This window comes from Plectropomus leopardus, chromosome 4 (genome assembly GCF_008729295.1).
Source record: "Plectropomus leopardus isolate mb chromosome 4, YSFRI_Pleo_2.0, whole genome shotgun sequence".
Classification (NCBI taxonomy): domain Eukaryota; kingdom Metazoa; phylum Chordata; class Actinopteri; order Perciformes; family Serranidae; genus Plectropomus; species Plectropomus leopardus.
In genome coordinates, this window is record NC_056466.1 from 19,665,985 (window position 1) to 19,691,767 (window position 25,783).

A 25,783-nucleotide genomic window follows, 5' to 3' on the forward strand; every position below is an offset into this window, starting at 1 on the left:
GGGAGTACAGGAGGGCAGTTCAATGGGAACACGTTTACTCTCAGCAGGCAGGTGACAGGGCACCATGTGAGCCTACTGATATGCAGATTCATTTTTTCATTTTTCCTGTTGTCTTGTGGACACTTGACCTTAAGCATTTGAATATCTGTAAACAAGATTACAATAATGTTAGGACAATACTATGCGTTTCCATTCTCTGGAGTAACAGTGGAGCAAAGGCAATCAGACTGTCCCAAAGCAACACATCATTTCCACGCTCGCTTAATACAGTTTTTTCAAAATGAGGACGTTGAAAAGGAGAAACTAAAATGTAACATGACTGATCTGATGCAGTTTCTCGGGAGCTTCCTGTAGAGACTGAGACCATCCAGACACAGCTTCATCAGAGAACCAACGAGGAGCACTACACCACCTACACCAACGTTCCCTGGAGACTGTACCTCAGGAAGGAGGTGTGCACTCACACAGGACTCACACAGACATCATGATCCACTGTCAAAATGTTTGTTTTCTGTTTTGTTGTGAGTTATTTTTCTTTCTTTTACAGGTCTTTTATCCCAAAGACAGCTTCAACAACCCCCTGGTGCTAGATCTGATTTTCAAACAGGTAACATAACAGATGAATGCAGGATGAATGGATGCAGCATCAGTAGATAAATGTATTTATTTTTATTTAAGACCTGGTCAATTCAAGGAATACTTCACCCACTAAATGATCACGTGTATATCAGTTACTCACCCCGTGTGGAATTTATGGAGATATTGGTTTTCTTGCATGCCTCCATGGTGAGACATTGATATATGGTTGAATGAAGGTTGTGATGTCAGGTGACCAAAATCCAGCGACTTCCAAACATCTCATGCCAACGTTATCGAAACCTAGCATCTGCAAAAAGTCACAACCTGAACGTCCACACAACATGAAATTCAAACATCACTGGGCTTTTAAAATATCGTCAACTCAATATTTATTCCATCCGAAATTTAATGTGTCTGTCTGGTGTGAGAGTCCCAACGTCTTTCTGACTTCATAATAACGTCCGGTGCCAGCAGAGAACAACAGCAGAACTATTTACAAAAAAAAATTTACAAACTCTCACACAACTGGTGCGATATGATCAAAGTTTCATTTAACCAGACGAATGCTCAGTGGTTTCCAGACACCATAACCTTACTATTTAGAACATTTTTTTGTAAAAAGTCTCACCCACAGACGAATAACATGCCTCAGTGTAAATGTACAAGCCTGCCCATGCTCGTTATTTGTATGCAGAAGAGTTTTAGATAGTAATCTGTTATTAAAAGTACGTGAGTTTCGGAAGTAGTGAGCATACGACTGCATAAATGAGGCTTGGATTATACTGCATGAGCTTTGTGAGAGTTTGTAAACGGGTGTTTTAATAAATAGGTTTGCTGTTGCTGGATGTGGAGAATTTTTTAATTCTTCATTCACCCTGAAGGCATGCGACAAAAACAAACCTTTTTTTCATGAATTCAGGGTAACACAAGGAGGACTATTGATATACAAATGGTCTTTTTGTGGGAGAGGCACTCCTTTCAATGCTTCTGTTAATTCATTCACCTTTTCTCTCACCAATTATTCTCCAGATTTTTATTTGACGACATAAAATCAGGGAAAGATCAAACTAAATTATTTCTAACATCACCTTTCCTGTCCTCTGTTGTCTCCTGCAGATAGTGAACGACACTCTGTCAGAGGCGTGTGTTCGCATCACCCGCGATGAAAGGCAGAAAATGAAGGCCCTTTTCGGTAGTCTGTCTGTTCCTCCTGCAGACATTTCTTTAGGTCTTATGCTCTAATCCAAATGCATCTCTTTGACATTCACGAGTCTTCATGTGTCTGTTTGTGTGAATGACAGCCAAACACGGGGTTGAACAGAATATGGATCCGGTGGAGGAACATGTGAAGAAAACTATCGTGACGGCTGCCAGAGAGACCTGGGAAATATACTTCTCCCGTCTGTTCCCTGCATCGGTTAGGGCGTTAAACTCCTAGAAGATAATAATTACTCAGTGTGTTATTTTATTTTTTATTAAACCTCTGTGTGTGTGTGTGTGTGTGTGTGTGTGTGTGTGTGTGTGTGCAGGGTAGCGTAGGAACAGGTGTGCAGGTGTTATCAGTGTCCCACAGCGGTATAAAGCTGTTGAAGACCGTAAAAAGCAGCGCTGCAGCTCCAGACTACTTCAGAGTCCTGCGGCCCTACACGTATGTTCTGTTTTTATATCTTTGTTTGCTAATTCTGATCAGCTTTTCTTTCAGTTTTGTTTGGAGATCCAGATATGTGTGTTTTAAAATTCAGAGTCAGGGGAGTTGTACACCACAGACAAATACAACAAATTTTCTATTCAGGAAACGACTCCTTCGTGTGTTTAGCCTGACTTGTACTGGATTTTTGAGGCGATATAAAAGCCATAAAAGCAATATCTTGTTACTTATTGGCTGACGCTTACATTAACAACACTATATCTCCAAATTTATTGGTCAAAGAGCAGATTTTGTTCAAACCATAACACAAAAGAACTGCAACTTCATAAAGCATTCCTATAGGACCATTATATTGAAATACTGCTTTTAAGGTGAAATTAAGACAAACCTATCAGTATCAGTGGATTGTGAGTTACAGAATCAGGGTTATCACAATCTTTAAAAAGTCTTAAAAAGCACTGAAATTATTTATTTAAACATAAGGCCCTAATTGTTAATATAAATGTCTTATATATGTCTCTTAAAAATGATCATTTCTAATTATCTTTTTTCTCCTGATATTAAATTGTAAATCTAAAATGCAAATTATGATTGTGTGACCAAGAACATTCATATTTTATTTCTGTTTGATAGCGAGCTGTTGCTGTTCCCCGGACAGTGTGGGGAGGAGCAAATTAAACAAAAATGACCAATTTAACCAATAATTTTCTCCATGGCTGAAGCCTGTACAAGGTAATGCGTACAGGCACAATGTATTTTATGCAAAAAGTTTTTAGAAGTCAGCATTAGGGGAACTGAAGCAGGGGAATCTCATATGTGAGTGAGAGACATAAAAATAGCAACAAAAAAAATAAAAATGTAACAATACTTACCACGCATCTCCCAGTTCTGCTCTCTACCACAAGACAATGAAGTCATGTTTTATGTTACAATAAAAACATTTTTGTAAAATTGACCCTAACCTGAAGGTTGTTCATGTTTTTCTCCCCTAAGCTTTGGTTATTGTAAAATTGGTCTTTAATTTCATTCCTAGTGGCATTAAAAAGTTTTAAAAAGTCTTACATCTAATTCTCCTTAAGCTGCAGGAGAAAGCCAGAGAAAATACTGGTTTTGCTTTCATGACAGTTTGCTCTATCAGAAACTGAATACATTTAACAAGCAGATAGTATTGTATTTGTATTCTCCAATATTACATTTATTTACTAGTTTATTTCATCATTAGTAATCTTTTATAACTACCTTAATCTACTGTTTCTGTGTATTTAATTTATATACTACAGACTGCACTGTTTATGTTGTTTCAGTTATGCAGACATCCTGTTTGTAACCATCCCCTCTGAGAACATGCTGGAGTTCAATCTGACCAACGAGAAACTGATCCTGTTCTCAGCCAAGGCACCACAAGTCAAACATCTCATAGACACCTTCATTAATGAGATTAAAAAGGTACATCGCCCGCACACACACACACACACACACACACACACACACACACACACACACGTTCTGCTCAGCATTGGACAAATTCAGTATTTTAATGGCGCCCAATGGTTACATGCAGAACTTTTTGACAGCTCTGCAGAAACAGCAGTTTATATCACATCAGGGCTTCAGTGTTGTTAAATACATTTAAAAATCATTTCATTTAATTTCTTAGAATTTTTTGTTTTCAGCCCCTAAAAAACTGTTGGAGGTAGGGACAGCAGTAATCCTAGTGCTGTTGAAGTGGTGATTTCTACTCAGTGACGATTTCTCTTATTCATCTTCACACACTGAATGTAACAAACTCACCTCTTTTGGGAGGTTTATGAGAGAAAACAGCAACTGAAGCAAAAGTAGTCGAGATTAAACATCAGTCCAAATGCTGAAAATCCAAATAACAATGTGAGTATCCATCATCTTTCCTCCTTGCAGGACTCAGATTATGTGATTGCAGAACGAAACTTTGTGACAGACGACCGTTCGATGCTCAATTTTCACAAAGGTGACATCATCAGGCTGCAGGTCATGGACAGCCTGGAGAAAGGTGAGACACTTTGTACATGTAGTCCTGTTAACTTCTGATTAAATCTATAATCAAGCATGTATGTGTGTGTTGTGTGTGTTTGTCTCCTCCAGGTCACAGTTACGGCTGTGTGGTGAGGAAGAAGGTGGTGTTTTTGGAGGAGCTAAAAAGAGAAACTCAAGACTTTGGTGAGTTTTCAAGAAATCTCTTAATTTACATCCAAAACAAAATCGGCTCCATGAACTTCACATTTTTGCACGTGGCAAACAGATGATAGCGTCACGGCCGAGGCTAAAAAATAAACAAAGCAACAATTCAAACTGACAGCTTTGAGAGATTTACTAACCTGCAGTGTGTCCGTGTCCCCTGGAGGTATGATGGTATCTGGAACCAAGGACAAATAGGTGCAGTGATGTCGATGGCGCCGACAGCACTCTTTAAATACAATATTGTATCAGAAAATTATTTTTCAGATGGAAAATGGTGATGCAATTTGAAAAATATTGATTCATTGATTCATTTCTTGAGGACACAAAAGATGGAATAAGATCACAGATGAGGAGACGTCACTTCATTCCTTTGCTCAACAGATCCTGGATACGACAAACTCAGAGTGTGCCTCCACTCACATTTTTGTAATTTACTGTGACTGCTCATTTATTTTTTCTTTGTACCATGACATGGACTCTGAAATTGTCCTCGAATGAACTTCACATTGTCCAAATCAACAGTGGTGCATTGTTTCGGCTTGACGGTTTTAAACATGACAGCCGAGTCACAAACTTTCTCGTTTTACAGCTAAAAAGTTTGCTTAAATAAGTTTCTGAAAACATGTGAGGTGAGAAAGAGGCAATGCAGTAACAGAATCTTGATTCATGTTCGATCAGCGTTGCCTAGTTTGACAGTTTGACTGCAGTTCACGAGCAGAGACTGACATGATTGACAGCAGCGTGGGAGACTCCTGTGCTCTGATTGGTTGTTTTCATTCACCTGCGGTAAAGCCATTAGAGGCACTACAAGGAGGAGGATGAACATGTTTTTTTTTTTTGTTTGTTTTTTACAGACTATCTGTCCTATGTAGTACTATGTAGATATAGTGACGGTTTCAGGTCAGAGCAAGGGTTGGGATCAGGCATGCAGTGGTCATGACTAAGGTCAGGGTAACTCTGCAGAGAATTAATGTCAGTCAGTACAATGTTCTCACATGTGACAGAAAAACCCATGTGTATAGTATCTATAATGAGACCAAAGGCTGTGTAAATGTACCAGGTTATCAGCGTAGCCTCGGGGGAGAGTTAAGTCTTGTAAATGAGAGAGAAAAGCATGCAGATAAAGATCTGACTTGTGTAAATGAAAAGCTGACCCGCTGTTAGAGGAAAGGCAGATAGTGATCAGGACTTACAGCAGAGAGGCAGTTTGTTGCACTCAGGTGTGTGGGTGCTGCCGAATACTGGGCTGTAATCCCTGTGCTCTCTCTCTCTGTGTGTGTGTGTGTGTGTGTGCGTGCGTGTGTGTGTGTGTGTGTGTGTGTGTGTGTGTGTGTGTGTGTGTGTGTGTGTGTGTGTGTGTGTGTGTGTGTGTGTGTGTTAGGTTGGAAGTTTGGTGCTGTGTTCGGCCGCTCCGGTGCGTTCCCGGCTGAATGCGTACACCCCGTCGCTCCTCCTGATTTCCTGTCGCTGCCACTGGACCGCAAGGCCGAGCCTCGAGGGGGAGCGGGACAGTTCGCTGTGTCATCAGCCGTCGCTGTTGCCGTGGCGTCCACCATGGCTGCACATGAGATAGATCAAACAATTGAGGTACACACACACACACTCATATGTTGTTTTTCTGCCTGTCAAAATGATCTGAGTGTCAGGTTGTTTTTTTACTGTCAATCTTTCTTTTTTTCAGAAGGTTTCCCTTGACGGCTTTGCTGAAGGAGATCTGGATGAGAGGGCCCTGCAGGACAGTAAATATGACATGTTGGAGTTCGCCAAGAAGTACTTCAGACAGGGAAACAACATGAAGGGGTGAGACACAGAGAAAAAGAAGTGCAGTCACACAGAAATTTTCACACACACACAAAAACACAAACCTCAAACAACCTTGACCCTTACAAATCCACTGGTAGGAAGTACATTAACTCAAGTACTGCACTTAAGTACAATTTTAACTTGTATTTTATTGCATGATACGTTCTACTTCTATACCACTACAATTTTAAATTAGATATTGTACTCTTTGTTCCACTACATTTATTACTCACTTAAAAGCTACAGTAGGTAAATTTTATAAATCAACTTTTTTTTTCCTGCTGTTGAAGGTTTTTTTTGTAACATGAGGGTCCAAGGACAGAGGGAGGTCGTTTGCTGTAGAGCCCTCTGAAGCAAATTGTGATTTGTGATAATGGGCTTTATAAATAAAACTGACTTGACTTGAGGACATCCTGATGAAAGTACATGAGATATCTAATCTGTGAAAAAGATCAGGTACCCTCGAACACCTTCTAGTGCTCCTAATGGTATTTGAAACAACTGACTGTGGCTGACTTCTCCTGGCTCTGATCGGTGATTCTCGTTCAGGCACGGTGGATTTTTGCAAATGCCATAAGGAGCACAGGGAGGAGCCAGAAGAACATGTTTTTTTTTTTTTTTTTTTACAGATTATCTGTCTGTTTTTCTCCTGTCAGGATATAGTGACAGTTTCACCAATTATAACAAAATGTTGTAATTGATTTAATCTAATATTTTATTGAATTATCTACTGTAGCTTTAACTGCAACAGCTGCGTGTCATAACAACGTTGACTCATTGCTGATCGATGTTCTTTTGTGTATTCTGTTTTTCAGTGTTGATTTCATTGGTGTTTTTTTGTTGGTGCCTTGTTGCTTATTGTGCATTGTATTTCTGATTTTATGTGTTGCAAAGTGACCTTGACCTTGACCTTGACCTTATGATTGTTATTATTATCATTTCTACAAGCTGCAACATGAAAGTGTTGTTTGTATTAATAATAATGATTTAATAACAAAATTATAAAAGACTGACAGACACTAATTCACATAATGAGCATTTTCAATTCTATTTTGTACCTTTTATAATTTTGTCAAATTGAATTTTGAAAGCAGGACTTTTTTTTATAATAGAGTTTTGTAAATGATCAGAGTACTTCTTCCAGCACTGTTTGAATTTAAAGGCTGCACTTGAACTGATTTCATTCCCAGAGATTCCTTGAAGAGCAAAAGCAAGAACAGAGACTCCAGAGAGCCGACTGAAATGATCAAATTCTCCAAGGTACTTTTCTTCTCACTCTAACTTAAAGCATCTTAGCACGCTGTCTTTTCATAACTCTAATGTGGTTTTTGGTTTAATTGAGTTGTTTTTCATTAACGCTTTTGTTGTATGATTGTCTCCTTTGCAGACTCCTCTGACGGAGTCCCTGATAGAGTTCACGGACCCGGCCATGAGCAGAGTGGCAGCTGATCTCTTCCTGTGTAAGTACTCACCTTGTCTCATCTCTCCTCTAATGACATCCTCTTATTACATTGCTCTTGTTACACCCGGGCTCCCATTCATCCGCTGTCCAAATGAGATCAGATTTGAAAGTACTTAAGTTTGGATTTCTCCACGAAATCTCCTATTCAATACTAATAGAAAAAAAACTATCAGAAGCAGAACAGCCAGGTTTTCTAACATTACTTACCCAGGGGCCACTTGTGCCTTTTACTCTCTATCAATAATGTGCTGCTATTATTCCTGTCTGTAAGACTATGTATGTATTGCACTGTTTAATCTGCATCATAGCTGTTGTTGCACTGAGAGGAACTGCTTGTTTTATTGATTTATTATTATAACCTTAAAATATTTCTGTGACCTAAGGTTGTCACTGTTTCAAGCTAAAACTAAAGACATATTCTGTATATATTTCAGTTAGTTTTGTGAATACACAGTATCAATTAGTTTAGTTTTTAGTTTTTTCAGACCTAGTTTGAAGTTTTAGTTTACTTTTAATGAACTATAAAAACCTTTGTGTGACCACCAAACCAAGTGTTGAAAAGGCAGTAAAATACTGAATCTTGAGTCTTAAATATTGTCGACCTGCGTGTGTTACTGTGTGGGTTCAAGCTCTTTAATTATCAAATGCATGACTATTACAGAGAAGCAGTTGTTGGCCATGAAAATCCTATGCTCCCTAATTTAATATGCATATTTAAGAAAAAGAAGGTCACAAGTAAAAAAAAAAAAACAGAGAATCTAAACATAAGTTTAGATAAGCAAGTTACAACAAAGATTCAACATAAATAAAATATGAAATATATTAATATAAATTAGACAGTAGCTGAAATGGCTGTGCTGAACAGAGGTAATAACAGTTATGAAGAATTTTAAAGTATATATATATGTATAAGGTTAAGGGGCAATATAATGGTACTGTGTGTGTGTGTGTTTGTGTCCTGGTTATATAATTTGTGTAGCGGTGTGCGTTTCATGGGTGACGCTCCGTCAAGGGGATCAACAGAACAGGAAGTGGTCAGCAATTTCCTCAAGGTAAATACACTGGGATTTTTTTTTTTTAATCTTAGGCTACTATTTTGTCTTTGACAGTTTACTAATCTGTGTGTGTGTGTGTGTGTGTGTGTGTGTGTGTGTGTGTGTGTGTGTGTGTGTGTGCGTGCGTATGTGTGTGTGCGTCCTCCCCTCAGCTCATCGGAGAGTTCACCTTGATGAGGGATGAGGCTTACTGCCAACTCCTCAAACAGCTTACAGCTAACACCAGCTCCAAACCGTGAGTCTGCTTTCCCACATAAACAACATAAGGCAGCACGAACCAACCCACACTCCTCTTTTCTTCCCCGAGACTGTAATCCTGAGTGTGTCTGTGCACTCTTGTGTCGTACAGGGATAGTTGCCAACGAGGCTGGAGGCTGCTGTACATCCTGACCGCCTTCCATCGCTGCTCTGAAGTCCTCAAGCCCTTCCTGCTCAAGAGCCTGCAGCAGGCGTCTCGCAGCGCTGGGCTCAGTATCAGGGTAAAAAACACACACTATCACCAAAATGTGCTGTACACATTACCAGCGCCACCAGCACATGATATTTTCTTTTGAATGTGTTAGGCATCGCTAAAGCATGTGAGCAGAACCTGAAGAAGACGTTCCAGTATGGCGGCCGCACTGTTCCACCTAACAGCATGGAGCTGAAGGCTATGATGGTCAGTGCCTCTTTTTATTTATCTACAGTGGTGGAGGAAGTGCTCATTTATGATACTAAAATAAAATATACCTGATAGAGTGGGCGCCTCATGTACAGAGGCTGTGTTCTTGCCACTGCCACCATAGGTTTGAATTCAGCCTGCGACCCTTTGTTGCATGTTATCTCCTCTCTCTCATCCTTCCACATTTAAGCTGTCCTTTTATAATCCCCCCAAAAAATCTTTAAAAAAATGTACATTAAAAAAAAAGTCCTGCCTTGAACGAAATAAAACAGCACCAACAGCAGTGGCAGCAAAAAGTAAAGGTACTCATCTATGATATTGTATAGGTTATTTTATAGAATTATTAGCGATATTTGCGGCAAATCAATGTGGTAGCTCGTAAGGATGAAACAGCAGTAAACGTTAAACGGTAAACATTACCATTTTAAAGATAAATTGTTCTTAAAACTGTGTTTGACTTTGGAAAACTTATGGTAAATTCAGGGTTCCTACAGTCATGGAAAACTTGGAAAAGTCATGGAATTTCATAATCACATTTTCCAGGCCTGGAAAAGTAATGAAATTGGTAAAAATTGCTGAAAGTTTTGTTACGGCATTGTTACTTTTTACTTTGTTACTTTACTACCTTAATTTTCCATGGATAAAATGTAAAGAAACTCATCAGCTACATTTATTTTTTTTGTAGCTGTTGACATAATGTAGCTCTCTCAGAGCAAATCTGGTTTGTTTAAAAAGACGGCAGGCAAATTTGAAAAGAAAAATTATGTAAAATAATATAATAATATGTTTATATTCCTAGAAAAGTTCTGAAAACTTGTCTATGAAAATGTGTGGGAACCCTGTAAATACCGTCCAGCATCGACCAACCACTGGGCGTCTTTTTCCCTCCTAAAAATGAACATGATAGCCTAAAAATAGCCCCCAACAACTGTAGTATTTAGGTTGTTCTTAAAGATTTATTTAGGACCCGTGGGCTTTGGGCCTGAGTATCACAGAGAGGATTGGGAAGAAGTCAACATGTAATAAGAGACAAACACATTTTTTGTTATTTTTGTAGGATTTGTTGACAAGGAAACTATAGGACTTGTCACTATCCTTTATCTACTAACTACTATGTTCATTGTTTAATCCATTTTTATTTACTTTGCCGTCATGCATTTGGCTCATCCCACATGGGATTAAAAAACATCATCTTTTTCCTTCCTTCCTCCAGTCATAAGCAAAACCATGTGGAAAAATAAAATAAAATAAATGCAAACAAACTAAAAATAAAAAACAGCAAAACCAAACAAAAACAATACTCTGAATGAACTGCTCACACAAGAAACTACCTGACCTTTGTGTTGTTTAATCTATACAATAAATAATAGTTTGTACACTATTCTGTGCTGTCACATTTTAAGATAACGCAAAAAAATCTCAAAGTAAGTTACCCTTCTTCACTTGAGACCATATTGACTCATAGAATCTGCCATAGTCTGACATATTCAGTGTATGTACAATAAATAGTATATGAGTGTGTGTTTGTACTTCCACAGGCGGGTCGTAGTTCAAAACGTCAGCTGTTTCTCTTTCCTGGAGGCATCGAACGTCACGTGAAAATCAAAACATGCTCTGTAAGTGTTCGGAAACTTCTGGCAGTTCAGCAAAACTGGTGTCTATGAGGAGACGGCTGTGATATACTCGTGTGTGTGTGTGTGTGTGTGTGTGTGTGTGTGTGTGTGTGTGTGTGTGTGTGTGTGTTGTTGTTGATGTGTTGTGTTTTTCAGGTTGCCCTGGAGGTGATCGAGGAGCTGTGTTATGAGATGGGTTTACACAAACTTGAGGCCATGGAAGAATATGCCATATTTTTAGTCACCAACAGAGGTGTGCTCACAGACGTCTGCTTCTCTCTCTCTCACACACACACACACACACACACAAAAAATTGTACTAGTGCATCTTGTCCCTGTCAGTGAAGCAGATCCACTCACAGATCATGTATCAGACTGTTCTCTGGTTTCTATCAGTGAAAGAAAGTCACTCATGTTCACGAGTCCTGATCGGGCGGGCCTTCATGGCAAAATAACGAGTGATGGCTCCATATCACCTTTTCATTTCCGATACTGATATCACAACACAGAGTGTCTGCCAATAACAGTCCAATAAGCATTTGTCCTCTTTATTATCTATGAAGATGTTGATACACCACTCACTCGCATGCTGTGTATCTGTCTATTCAGAAACACAATGTCCAAATTGTCCCATTGAAAAATAAAAATACTTACCTTCTATATACTTTTCCTTCAAGTTCTTACCTTGACATAATTTATGAAAACTCCAGCGCTTCGTCCCTTTGAAGCCCTCACACAGGACTCTTTGCATTCTCTGTCTTTCCTCTTTTAGCATTTAATATCTCCAGATGATATCTGCTGGCAGCTGCTGTAGCTCATTCAAAAGCACAGCAGCTTATTTAACATGTCGCTACATAACAATGACATGACATGAATACATGACTGTTCAAGGTATTTATGTGAGTAGTTTGTTTTGGATTTTAACTAGTGTTTGCCAGTATTGAATAAACCAATCAGGATTGTTGTTTCCTGTATATTAACACACTCACCACTAAGGTGACAGCTGACCCCCGATTCACTCTGGTTTGGCATTTCACCTCAATATGTTCAGGTTTTTTTTTGTGCTATGTCCACGGTTTTCAATTCTTTCTCATTGATGTGTGATTCTTAGTATCTGGTTTTTGGTCCCTTCCTTTTTCTAAAGTCCCTATATAGTACCTCACCTCAGCATTGTGCCTGTAAACACCCTAACTACAGAAAAAATACAAGAAAAGAAGAAATCCAGGCAGAGGGCAGAGTTTTTTGCAGAAAAACACACCATCACACACTTCTATTAGGGCATAAATGATGCCTGAGAGGGATTACTTCTGTAGGAGCCTGTACATCTTTTTGTTTTGTTTTGTTTTTTAGGAAGAACCTGCATATATTATATATTTTATATCTATTATATCTTTAACAAATGTGAATTGAGGTGATTTAAGTTAATCTTCAGGTAAATATGCATATCTCTTTTTAATAAATGTTTACATTTGTGTGTGTGTGTGTGTGTGTGTGTGTGTGTGTGTTCAGGTCAGAGTGTGCGTCCTCTGAATAAGCACGAGTACATCCTAGATATTGCTACAGAGGCCGAGTTAGTCGACACCAACTACAGCTTCTGGTTCAGACGAGTTGTCTGGACACAATCGCTCAAATTTGACAATGAGCTCTGCGTCGCCATGCACTATAACCAGGTACGACAGGTGATTCACAAGCATGCAGCATATGTTCCCGACATGTTTGTATGTAACTGTGTTTGTGTGTTTATTCAGATCCTGCCAGACTACCGTAAAGGCCTGCTGAATGTTCTTCCTCATGGAAAAGTGAGCGATCAACAGTTTCACCAGATCTCCAAACTGGCGGCTTTGCAGCACAGAGCCAAAGACATCGTCTTCATCCCCAGCATGTGAGAGCAAACAGCCTCTGGTTTCAGTGATCACATGATCAAACAGTCTGTAACTGAGTACATTTACTCTTTACTTGAGTATTTCCTTTTTTTGCATCTTGATACTTCTACTCTTTTACATCTCAGAGGGAAATATTGTAGTTTTTACTGCACTACAGTTGTCTGACAGCTATAGATACTTTTCAGATTACTGATAGTTGGACCGAACCACCATCTCAAAGTACAGGTATTTGATGAATAATCAACTATCTTTCGCCAGATTTAGATACAGCATTTAAATAAAAATCCTCTTCAATCAGATGGAAAATGCATCAACACTAAGCTGAAAACAGGGCTGTTTTTAATGACACCATGAAAAGTTTTACAGATACATCACGTGGTTCTCACAGGACAGCGAAAACATAAAATGATCTTTTAGAATATGTTGCATCATTGTAAATTAACACTTTATAAATAAGTTAAAATTAGCATAACCTTAAACATCTAAAATAAAACAGTAAAATACAACATACACATTAATGCAGCAGTATATTAACACAGAAACATCATATTGTTATTGCACAATTAAAACTTTAAATAAATGTTTGTGAAAATACTTACATACTTTTACTGAAGTACAGTTTTGAATGCAGGACTTTGGCTTACAGTGGAGTATTTTCACAGCGTGGTTTGACTACTTTTAAATTAAGGATATGAATACTTCTTCCACCACTACTTAAGGAGAATCTAAAAACTATTTTTATTCTTTATTATTATCCATTTTAATTCATCAGTCATATCATTGCTGCGTTCATAACCCATACTTCATAGTATTTTTACAGTTAAGGATAAAGCAGAATATACACTAATCATAAAAAGAGGAATAAAGCTTAGAGGAATTAATAAAGAGAACAGATACATTTGCATAAATATATCAAGAAAAATAAAATACACTAACTTAACGACTTTTCATACACTGCAGTATATGAAACCCACCTACATGTAAAAGTACATCTATACAAACACCAAATTTCATTTGTTCCCCCCAAGGTTTTGATTCACACCACACAGCCATTTAACCCGTCTTGTTTTAATACAGACAACATTATTGCTCCAGTAGTTCAGCTGTCTTTACCCTTCAGATTCTTTTAATGACAACAAAAGCAATTATTCTCACTTTTCTCAGTTAATACTCTTCGTTTTTACCCATTATTCCAGGATGCATTTGACCTTCATAATTAACACCAATTTAATCAGTCTTTAACATTTAACATGACCAAAATATAAAAGTGAAATTAGCATAAATTTCTCCACAAGAATCCCTTTTACCTGCAGGTTAATGATTTTAGGAAAGTCAACCTCTAACAGTTCCTCTGTTTTAGCACATTTACAGGAGATGCTCATTAGATTTATGGGCATGTTGTTGTTTAATGTTTTATATTGTTATTTATTTGTCATTTATATGTGTAATGCAGGCAGCCTGACAACGCTTATATAGTTACAGTGCAGCAGAAGTGTTTCTACATTTTCAATTAAGTGCTCATGTTGAATAGCCATGCAGGAGAAAACTCGTTGTTGGAGAGAGACTGCAGCGTGCAGTGAATAGTTTTTGTGTTTGAAGTGTGTTTTACTTTTTTTCAACTGTAAAAACTTGTGTCCTTTCGTGCTCTTACTGTTTTTATCACTGTCTCTCTCTCCACCCACACACACACACACACACACACAGAGCCAACAGCAGAACAGAAACAGCTCACTGAGCAAAATCATCATCCTGAAAAATGTTGAGAAATCACTGAGCGAAGCAAACCCCTGTTTATCTTCTCCTCTCCTCCAGACATGAGTTATCGGAGTACATCGCCACACCTCTGTTCAAAAAGCAGCCACCCCAGCAGTGGGTTACCATGGTGACGCAGCACATGCAGCAAGTGCAGACCCTGAACCCGCACCAAGCCAGAGCACAGTTTCTGGGTAAGATCCCTGTTCACACATTCAAATTTAACACACAGTATGTAATTTCTGCCACTAGGGGTGTCTTGATCAAAATTAGGAAGTGTGCTGGTCTGTGTGGGCAATTTTTATAGTGGCCAGGCAGTGAAATTATGTTAATCACGTGTTGCCATGTGGCCCGAAAAAAAATTCCAATAGACTTAATGTCAAAAGAGATGTCTCTAAATCAGTAAAAACTCCCACAAAATGTCTCGTTTCACTATCAGAATTTGATCCATTCGGTCCCATAACTGATTAGCTTAAAAGTGCCGCACAGTTTAGTAATTTCATCCCCATTCAGGTTAACAGAGTGCTAAACCTGAAGTAGCCTGCTCAGCCTGCATAAATCTGTAGTGCATCCGAGTCATTTTATGCACAAAAGCCACAACTTCTTCAAGACTCTCAATTATAAGGCAACAACACAACAGGTTTATCTTAACGCTGCAGGAACAATAATCTATATTTAGAGGTATTTTATTCACTAGAATAAATTATGAAGCTTATGTGTAAATCTGAACTTCTTAAGGATATTTTCCAGATACTTGTACACAGTATTTGTGTCTCAATGAGGTACTCCAGTCATTTAGTGTTGTTCTACCATTATACTGACAGACAGATTTAACAAACAGCAGAGGAGTTTTAGTCTACAGCATTATTTTAACCTCAAAAACTACATCCTACATTTCCCATAATGCAACTCAGATAGACAGATAGACAGAAGGATAGATACTTTATTAATCTTTCACAGGAAATTAGATTTGTTATGGCAGTTCCTTCTCAGCGAACCACACACAAAATAAAAAATCTTAAAAAATAAATATTAAATAATAAATACTAAATAATACTCACAAATAAAAAATGTCCAATACTAATAAAGACTATGTAGTGTATAACATTTCAGTTTGCAAAAGTGTGGTTATTAAAAACAATGGTTGTTTAAGAGCATTCGTGTCTAATGGCAGCTGGCAGAAAAGTCTTTCTGCAGCGTTCATTCCTGCATTTTAATGTTAAAATTTGTGGTTTCCAAGCCCAAGCCGAGATATCCTTGACAACATCACCGCAGTAATTCTGTTCAGATTTTAAAAAAGCTCCTCCAGAGCCACAGAAGAAGTGATATAACTTTTTTCCTCAGGCTGAGTCAGACTTCTCGTGATTAATAAAGTGAATTTTATTGTTTAAAATCTTTAAAGTGCCCCTTTCAATTTTTTTTCTCTTGTCCAGTTCATCGGGTGTGTCCTTAGAAGATAATAACGTGACAATCCCCTTTCTCTCTCCTCTTAAATTCTGTGTCTCTGTGCGTGCAGGGCTGATCAGTGCGTTCCCAATGTTCGGCTCCTCGTTCTTCTACATCCACAGCAGCAGCTCCACCACCTTCTACGCCCCCTGTATTGTTGCTGTCAATCAACATGGCCTCCACTTCCTGCACAAAAATACACATGTAAGGAACCATACATTCACCATCGTCGAGCACTCGTGTGACTCAGCTCATCGTGACTGAGACACGAGCCCAGCAGTGGACTCACATAGTTTCAGTAGACATAATGTCTGGTGTCTGTGGTGCAGGAGCTGATGTCAGTGGTCCCCCTGGTGGAGGTGCAGTCCAGCCGCACCCAGAGGCCCACTGCTGGAACGAGTTACCCATATGTGGACCTGACCCTGGGGGACATGAACACCCAGCGGGTCATTCAGCTGCAGCTGGAGCAGGTATTACGCAAACACAGCCAAGGACACTCTTCAGAGGACACACACGATCATTTTCAGTGACGTCGCTATGTCTCCGTCTCTGTGCTCATGTGTGGCGGTGTTTGTCCACAGGGCTTGGAGTTGTGTCGAGTCATCGCCATGCAGGTGGAAAACATGATGTCTGTTCGGGAGAGGAGACTCACCCTGCCACCCAGCGAAATCACCATGTTATAACACATACTCACGTTACATTATACGCACACACACGTAGACAAAACCCTTATAAATAGCCTACCTCCTCTCGCCTTCAGGTGTTCTCATACTATATGTGAATGTGTAAATAACCTGGAGGTCAGTCTCACTTTTACTTGATAATTATTCTGCATTAACTGAAGAAAGTGCATCTTGAAGACAGTGAAAAGTCAACATTAGTTAATGTTTCTTACAGGCTGACACTTTTATAATTGCACTGACCACTGTAGTTTTAATTAATCAAATATTAAAGATGTTTTAAAATGTACAGAAACGTATAATGAACAGTGAGGGAGATTCACAGGCTTGTGCCTTGTCATTACAGAATTTTATAACTGATATGTAACATGTTTTCTTATTTTTTTATTGGTACTGTTGACTGTAAAACTTGACATAATGTAAACAACATTATTGCATCAACTTTCTTGTTTTGTAAAGAATATTTTATCAGAAATAAAACACGCTATTTTAAAGAGAGGTAACTTTTTTCACTATTTTTTTTCACTGAAAAACTAATTTAAAAAAATTAATCTTCAAGTTTTGCTTTTTTCCTAATCAGTTAATTGTTTTGTTTTGTTTTGAGCAAAAGTGGAAAACATTCTCATTTCAGCTTGTCAGACCTTCATATTACCTGATTTTGTTTGTCTTTAATTATCTTTAAGGGAAAATATTTGGGTGTTAGACTGTTGGTTGGACCAAACAAGAAATTTTACTATGTTGGTTCTGGTTTTGGTAAATTTTGATGAACATTTTTTATTGCTATTGAGTAATGTGTTAATTATTTGTCTTGATTTAGGGATTCATTAGTTTGAAAATATTAATAGGCCTAAAATAGCTTTAAGAAGTCCAGATAGCTCAAGGCAGCATCCCCATAATGTTTATTTGTTTTAATAACAGTCAAAATTAAAATGGTATTTAATTTAATATCATAAAAAAAGGATTAATTTTGATTAAAGCATAATAAATTATTAAAATTGTTGCTGATTAATTTTTGGTCATTTGACTTGTTGATTCATTTTAGTTCAAAATTTAAAAGTAGATATATATACAAAACAAAAGATATGTACTTAAAATAACAGTTTTGTACTTAATATATCCAGAAGTGAATCTGAACACACAAATGTGTTTTTGTCTGAGTTGTGCACATATTCAGATATTTGAAAGTTAGTTTATTTAAAATAAACGAACTTTCTTGATATTAGTTACTTACTTGCTTAATAATAATAATAACAATAATCTTTAGTATTAGCATTAGTATTGGTATTGTTGTTGTTGTTGTTGTTGTTGTTGTTGTTGTGGTTAGATAGGCATCAATCAATAACATTTTCATAAAAACCAAGATGACCCCTGACCCCATAATTAACATGGTGAACTTTATGGACGTAAATAAAAGGTTAGAGGGACAAATTTAGCAGCAGTCTGGCGCGTGCTCTCCCAAAATGGATTTATGTGTCTTCCGTTCGAGTCACGTGACAGTCTCTCCCCAAACTGTCATCACTGAGCATGCGCAGATCTTGAGCAGGTTACACGAGTTTATTTTCAGCCTTTCTCTTGGAGACGGGATACGATGGTGTAAACTGGCCGTGGCCGAGCCGTGTGCGACTACAACAATGTTTACCCTGGACTCATAGGAGCTAAAACCTGCGAAGAAACTCCGGAGCACCGAGGTTTGGAATTTAGCGGCGACATGTGAAATGTTGCTGCGCGGTTTGTCGGTATTTCCAGGCGGCAACGGACAGACCAAGCCTGGCTAGTTGAAGCTAGCTAGCTTGTAGCCGAGCAGCTCGGATAGCTATCGTTAACCTGCGCGCGTTGTTGTGCCAACGCGGCGTTTGTCGTAGTTTGCACGTTAATCGTCCGGTAATATAATCTAGAGTTTGCACAGTTTTTCACCAGACTGTTGTTTCAATGTACAGAGAGGACGGCGCAGCGACGTAGCTAATGTTAGCTACCTCTGCGTGCTAGTAAGTGATAGTGAGTCCTTTCAGCTCGCGACATTCATCATTAAAGACTCCCTTTGACATCCGGTCAGTACACATTAACCAGCGAGTCAAAACTGTGCTGAAATGCGCCGCTAATACATGCTAACTGTTAGCTAGGAGCTCACGTCGCACTACAGCAGTCATATTGTTTTGGCTGACATGGCAGCCAGCGGATACTCTGACCTGAGGGAGAAGCTCAAGTCCATGACTCCTCACAGAGACGACTACAAGAACAAGTACGCGGACGGGACGAGCAACGGGAGCGGCGGAAAAGGACGGAAGCGCAAGTTCCGGGAGTCCGACGATGATGAGTTTGAGCACAGCGACGACAGCGCGGATCACCGGGAGCAGGAGGCCAGCCGGGTGAGGAGCAGCATCCAGCAGAAGAACATCTTCACCCCGGAGGAGTGCGCCCTCATCGAGGAGAAGATCGACGACGTGGTGGCCAAAGGAGAGGCTGGACGTTACCGTGAGCACACCGTGGACAGAGCACCCCTCCGCAACAAGTACTTCTTCGGGGAGGGCTACACGTATGGATCCCAGCTGGAGAAGCGTGGACCGGGCCAGGAGAGGCTGTACCGCAAGGGAGAGGTGGATGAGATCCCCAGCTGGGTGCACGAGCTGGTGATCAAGCGCTTGGTGTCCAGCGGAGTGGTCCCGGAAGGGTTTGTCAACAGTGCAGTCATCAATGATTATCAACCAGGAGGCTGCATTGTGTCACATGTAGACCCCCTGCACATCTTTGCACGTCCCATCGTCTCAGTGTCCTTCTTCAGTGACAGCGCGCTCTGCTTCGGCTGCCGCTTCCAGTTCAAGCCGATCCGGGTGTCTGAGCCGGTGTTTGTGCTGCCTGTGAGGAGGGGGAGTGTCACAGTGCTCAGGTGACTATGGCTATATTTGCTGTCATGCACTGATTGCATTCAAGGGATGCACGATATTGTTTTCTGTCGATATCCAACATGGCAACTCATTTGGCTGATAACCCATACTGATATATCCACTTTTTCCCATCCTAATTTTAGTGATCATCAAGTATCCTCTGTATATTGTGAATTAACATCACAATATACATATATACTTATCGTGATGGCCCACCAACAGATGGAGATTTAAAATACAGTGCATTTCAATGTATGTAATACTCGTTCATTGTGCAAAATAAGAAAAAAAAATCAACTTAGGGTTGATGCGTTCACTTAGTAAATAGAAAAAAAAATTGTGAGATCTGCAAAAATCAGCACGTCAGCTGATTCTGACATTTCATTTTTAAGCCAACATCTGCCTATACCAATGATATGCCAATATCATCGTGCATCCCTGGGTTTTTGAGGGGGTTTTTGCAGCTGTCAAGGGTGTAGAGCATTTTTTCAGGGTTCCCACGGTCATGGAAAACCTGGAAAAGTCATGCCATTTCACAATCACTACTCCTAGGCCCAGTGGTTGAAAAAGTACACAACTCTGGAGTCAAAGTATAGATACTCCTGGTAAAATATTACTTAAATATAAGTGAAAGTTGCAGAGTCAAATTACTTGGGTTAAAGTACATGAATACTTGCTGTTAATACACGTAAGTATCTCAGCATGTTGTTGTATATTGTCACAATACATGTACAGATCCTAAGGACTCTGAAACAACCCGCTGAATGCACTGAGCTGCCTGTAGAGCAGGTAGAATGACAAGGTTGATTAAAATGCTGCAAAGCCTAAGAAACACAAAATAACAAATGGACCACCGTTTACATTTTCATACTTTGACATTTCCTGTCACAGTTTCTGGGAACAAAGATAATGTCTTATATTTACTGTGAATCTAATCCTATGGATTATATTTCCACATGTATTGTACTGTGACCTAATTCTGAAAACCAGGCAGTCAGGTCTGTCCTGGGACAAAAAATGCTTTCTAATAAGTGATTAGAGAAAACGTCGAAGAAAGTATTGCATTGTTTTGGAAAATTCATGTAAATATGTTGTGTGTAATTAATTAAGTTACATTAGTGTAACATAATGTTGCATTTATATTCTATAGTTGTTGATGTAATTTAGCTTCCATATGTGTTGTCATGTGACAATATTTTGGTTATATCATAGGACATCACATTTTTTTTTTTGTTTTTTTTTAGCATGTTTGGTTTTAGGAAGTTTTAGGCAGACAACTTCAGATGACTGTATTTTGTATTTATTTTACTGCTTATTTTTAAAGAAAATATGTCCTCCAAACCCGCAGCATGTTGATCTCTTTTTTAAATTTTTTTCAGCATTTTTTATAGAAAACTTTTTTTAAAAATTGGGGCAAATTGTTTTTCTTTATATCTTAATGTTTTGCATTTTTGAAAGGCATGTTTTCTTTAAAAGTCACCAAAAATGATTTTTCACATCTGTAAACTGTAAAAACCAAATGGAACCCTGTTTTTCTCTTTCAGTGGCTACGCTGCTGATGACATTACACACTGCATCCGGCCCCAAGACATCAAGGAGCGGCGTGCAGTCATCATCCTCAGAAAGTGAGTCAACTTGCTGTCATCTTAAAAGCAATTATATTGTATAAAATCTTGCTCTAATCCTTGTGTTTCTTCTTGCTCTCCCTGCTCTGTTTGCCAGGACCAGACCTGATGCTCCTCGACTGGACTCTAACAGCCCTTTAAGCTCTTCTCCTGTAGAGAGACCCACTCCTCTGAAAGCCAAACGCTCTCATCGGAAAGCAGACCCAGATGCTGCTCACAGGTATACAGACACACTGAGAGGTCCTCATGAAACAGAGCTATGAAAAAAAACCTTCCAAGCCTAAATAAAGTCAAGAAATAGACCCAGTCTGAAAGGTGCTGCAGTAAAACAGGCCCAAGGGAAGTCCCACCTGATATTAAGAGCCACTTTGCTAACATCAGAAGGAATTGTTACTTTTGTTTTTGATACTATATTAGCCGTATTACACCACAGAGGAACCTGGAAATAAAATACGTAACACTAACAATGACAACAACATGATGCACAACTGCTTTACAGGCAGCCACGGTTGAAAAGATTGTCAATACATTGATTTTTCCCCTGCAAACCACAGTTCAGCCGCTCCATTTCACCTCGAAAAACACATTTGTCTTTTGTAATGATTATGACAGATTACATGATTAGGTCCACTTGGATGTTCGCCTGCATTAAAAAATGGAGCCCTCTTACTCATTTGATCGTGATCATTAAGTTGACATAGCAGAGCTGATGACTCAGCGGTCTACAGCAAAAATGACCATGTTTGTCCAGTGAACAGGTTGTATCAGGGATTTGCAGGAATGCAATGCAACCTCACCCAAAAAGGCGCTGTATTTGCCAGTCAAATATGTTCAGGCACATATTCCTTGTAGATTACTTCAAAATATGTATTTCTGCTGTTTATCTCGAGATTCTTGAAACAAAAGTTAAGCAGATAAATGTAAATCATAGTCTTTGTGCAGTGTTTTGGCATCTGATAAGCCTTCAAACTCATGGATCTGTTACTCGAGTCGTATTTCCTTGATTATATTTTATCCTTTCAACAGGACCTGAAATTTTCACGCCCACACCATCGCAGCCCTGTGCATTTATTTAATGTAGGGCTTTTTAAAGTCTGAACACTCAGATTTGTTGACATAATGTCTCAGACCCCCCAATACACTGAGACCTCGACACAAACTAAATATAATGTTGACAATCGGATCGCAGATTTGGTCGTGCTAAATAGAAACCAAGTGGAGCAGTTATGATCTTTAGGTCACTTTTCAGGCCAGCGTACATTTATGTTAATATGACAGCAATTTAACATGTTGATCTTTTGTCTCAATAAGCACCCTGCACACTTTTTATGTAGAAGTAACAACAGCAGTCTTACTTGCTTGGCCAGAGCAACATCCTGCATCACCCTCAACACGGCACTGAAAGCAATGCAGTCAGATTAATGTAAAGGCTGCAGTGCAGCAGCACGAGGTAAAACACGCACACAGAGAAAAATGCATCTTTTACCGCCCTCCGAGATCACTGTAACAGATATATCTCAATAGTCATATATTATGCACACTCAGTTTAATATATAATGAAACACTAAAAGAACCCGTTTTAAGTTGTTGAGGAGATCGATTTTCTCAGATCGATCTGTCCAACTACAGTAATAGCCAGACCAGAATTCTCTTATATTTTCAATGTCCATTCATACTGTGTGTATGAATATCCAGCAAAATGTTTTACAGACAGCAAAACTCCCAAAAAGACTTTAAAAAAGAGTCCCACCTTATAGATATACGATACAGGATTTTCCCGTTAAACAGTCATCGCTTGTGACCCACTAGAAGTGTGTGTCTGTGTGTTGCTCTGCAGAGGCTCTGCCCTCTGCCTGTATTTTCTTAATTTCTGTCTTTTGGACATTTGTGGATGTGTACCCCCACAGCACTCAGGTGAGGTTAGGGATTTAGAAAAAGGTAACAGCCAAACGTCGGGTCATTAGCAGCACCCAAAAAATATGCAAATACAACAAGATGAAAGGCCAAACGAGAGTGAATCTGGGGTCGGCTTTTACTTTCACTGACGAGTAACTGATGAATCTGCCTCGTATACTTTTAACGTCCTTCCATCAATGCTTGTGCACCGCCGCAATTTAGAAAACAGACAGCAGAATATGCTCTAATAACGCTCAATTATGAGATTGATGCAGGAATGTAACAGTGGATTCACTGTGAAAAGTGGGGGCGCGCGTCCCTCACGCCCACAATGCTCATTAATTAAGGCTTCAAAGGCAAAATAAAATAAAGTCCATCAATGATGCAGCCTGTGAAAGAACAGACAACTTTCGTCTTTCTCGCTATCATAGCGTTTTTAACTCACTGCTCTCTCTGCTCCCTCTCAAGCACCAGTAAAAGTGTTCATGAGGAACTTTAAAGTTACCTGTCTCTGAATGACAAAAAGCCACTGTAATGCCCGCGATGTCCCGTTGTTTGAATCCTGTTGTGTCGGTCACTCTTGGGCTGACTGAGAGTTTGTGGTTACTTGACAAAAAAATGAGACGTCCAGAAACGATTCAGAAGGAGAAATGATTGCATATTTCCCACTTGTTTTGTGTTGATTCCTAAATAAAACCAAAAGAACTGGCTTATTTTGGCTGGCACAAACAATTACATGAAAATAACAGGAAAACGAGGAGAAGACGTCAGGCTGCACAAGGTCTAAAGACCGTGTGCTTTCCCAGCCAGCCACGTCACCAGCCAGCCACACCTTCGATATATCTCCCTTTTCCTGCCGGGTCAACACAGATTCAGAAGCTATGAATGCACACCACACAGAATAAATCAAACGGAGGAATTGGCTCCTGCAGCCACCACTTTAACAAACGATGAAGCCAGTGATGCTGCGTTAGGCATGTCTGAAAATGGCTTTAGACACATTTGTGCAACGGAAATACTGTAGCTGGGACATTGTTCCTTTGATTCCCTGTTTGAGCAGGTTTCATGTAAAATAGAATTCAGAAACGGTGTACGGTCAACTGGCATGTGATAAACGAGGATCCAAATCTGACTTGGCATCTTAATCTTCCTCCACCAGGCCGAGGGTACTGGAGATGGATAAAGAGGAGAACAGACATCCGTCACACTCCCGTCACCGGCGTCACAGCATCAGCTCAGAGAACTACTGGAGACGCGGCCAAGACTCCGACAAACACCGGGAGAGTTCGGGACGCAAAGTCAAAATGAGACGCCACTGAAGCATTTCTCTGTCACACAAGTACACATATAAATATACCCATTCTTTTATGTACTTCAATATTGTAACATTCTTTGATCAGTCGTCATTTTCTGGCTCCAGTTTTAGTCTGGCACAAGGAGCACAGCCGTCATGTCGTCTGCCTTTTGATTTGAGTCTGGATCAGTTTGAGTGCATTATTTGTTTCTGGCAGACGAAGCTGGCGTCTCTGCTGCACAGTGCTGAACCTCAAGTTACTTAACTACAGTTAGGCTCTGTCGTCTAATTACCTTTAACTGAACATTTCTTGTTTCTATGTCCATAGATACTTCAAGATGGCATGTATTTTTTTGTAACCAAGATGTACAGACGGCAAAAGCTAAAAGAAAGACGTATGTATGGACTTGTACAGAAGAAAACCCGAGCTGTAATCTAACTTGTTATAATGTACAATAAGTTTGTATAGTCTTTGATTGGGGCAACTTTTATGCAGAAAGAAATCTTTGTTTATTTCGCACCTACATTTCTGATCCTGTGCCATCCCACGTCTTTGTTCCCTTCGGCCTCCCTGTCGCAGCTTAAGTTGAAACAACTGGCAGATGTGCAGCCATGCTTTCTGTGTTATGATTTGATTCAGCTGTATTGCTCATGTTGGTGGAGATCACAAGATGGTGCATCAACTAAACTGATGATTTATGGAGTGATGAAAAACTCAGGCCTTGTTTTATACTCCTGTTTCAGTTTGAAGTTGCTTTACCTTATATAGCGACACAGGCCATGTTATTGCTGTTCTCTATTAAATCTAATTTTTTCCCCTCATTTAATTCGGGTGATATTTGGGTCAAACAAAACAAAACCAACACTGTTATGTCTAGGTTAACTTGTGTCTAAACACGTGACTGAGAAGAAACTCAATTTCCAGATGTATTTTTCCTTGTGATTTGCTCTGTAAACAAAGATAAATTTGTTTCTTGCTTCCCGTCAGACATTTGGCCGAGGTGCTTATTAGCTGACTGCTAAGTTAGTCTGGAGTTACACATGAACAAAAATAACCTCCGTTCAGAGGAGAAATGGCTTTCTAAAAACCGGGTGAGTTGTGCTCATGATTTTCTGAAGCTCTGCTCCAGCTGTGAACATGATCGTGTTAGCAAAAAAATTAAAAGTAAAGGTTTGTCGAAGCAAAGAATGGGACACTAACTTTGTGGACGCAGCGGTGTCACACACAGTGACTATGGGTTTCAGTGGTCATGTTTTTGGGAGATAAAAAGTTGCTGACTGACTGAAATA

At 39.3% G+C, this 25,783-nt stretch overlaps 2 protein-coding genes across 2 annotated transcripts in view; both read left to right on the forward strand.

The window, feature by feature from the left end:
- The window catches only part of myo15ab (myosin XVAb), a 75,430-nt gene extending 58,157 nt beyond the window's left edge, over positions 1-17,273 (forward strand). Inside the window, 25 exon segments of the mRNA XM_042484602.1 lie at positions 334-452; positions 548-607; positions 1,696-1,771; positions 1,881-1,996; positions 2,109-2,227; positions 3,532-3,673; positions 4,142-4,253; positions 4,346-4,420; positions 5,823-6,028; positions 6,123-6,241; positions 7,435-7,504; positions 7,632-7,702; positions 8,686-8,758; positions 8,914-8,996; positions 9,111-9,226; positions 9,229-9,240; positions 9,325-9,419; positions 10,961-11,038; positions 11,192-11,288; positions 12,545-12,705; positions 12,784-12,917; positions 14,731-14,864; positions 16,187-16,320; positions 16,446-16,586; positions 16,698-17,273. Coding sequence (XP_042340536.1) covers positions 334-452; positions 548-607; positions 1,696-1,771; positions 1,881-1,996; positions 2,109-2,227; positions 3,532-3,673; positions 4,142-4,253; positions 4,346-4,420; positions 5,823-6,028; positions 6,123-6,241; positions 7,435-7,504; positions 7,632-7,702; positions 8,686-8,758; positions 8,914-8,996; positions 9,111-9,226; positions 9,229-9,240; positions 9,325-9,419; positions 10,961-11,038; positions 11,192-11,288; positions 12,545-12,705; positions 12,784-12,917; positions 14,731-14,864; positions 16,187-16,320; positions 16,446-16,586; positions 16,698-16,799 — 2,645 coding nt within the window. The 3' untranslated portion in view covers positions 16,800-17,273.
- Positions 17,274-18,342: 1,069 nt separating this feature from the next.
- Positions 18,343-25,315, forward strand: alkbh5 (alkB homolog 5, RNA demethylase). The gene is made up of 4 exons (XM_042484600.1): positions 18,343-19,680; positions 21,223-21,303; positions 21,401-21,523; positions 24,359-25,315. Exons 1-4 carry the CDS (start codon positions 18,959-18,961, stop codon positions 24,516-24,518), a joined length of 1,086 nt encoding a protein of 361 aa, XP_042340534.1. The 5' UTR covers positions 18,343-18,958; the 3' UTR covers positions 24,519-25,315.
- Positions 25,316-25,783: the final 468 nt, after the last annotated feature.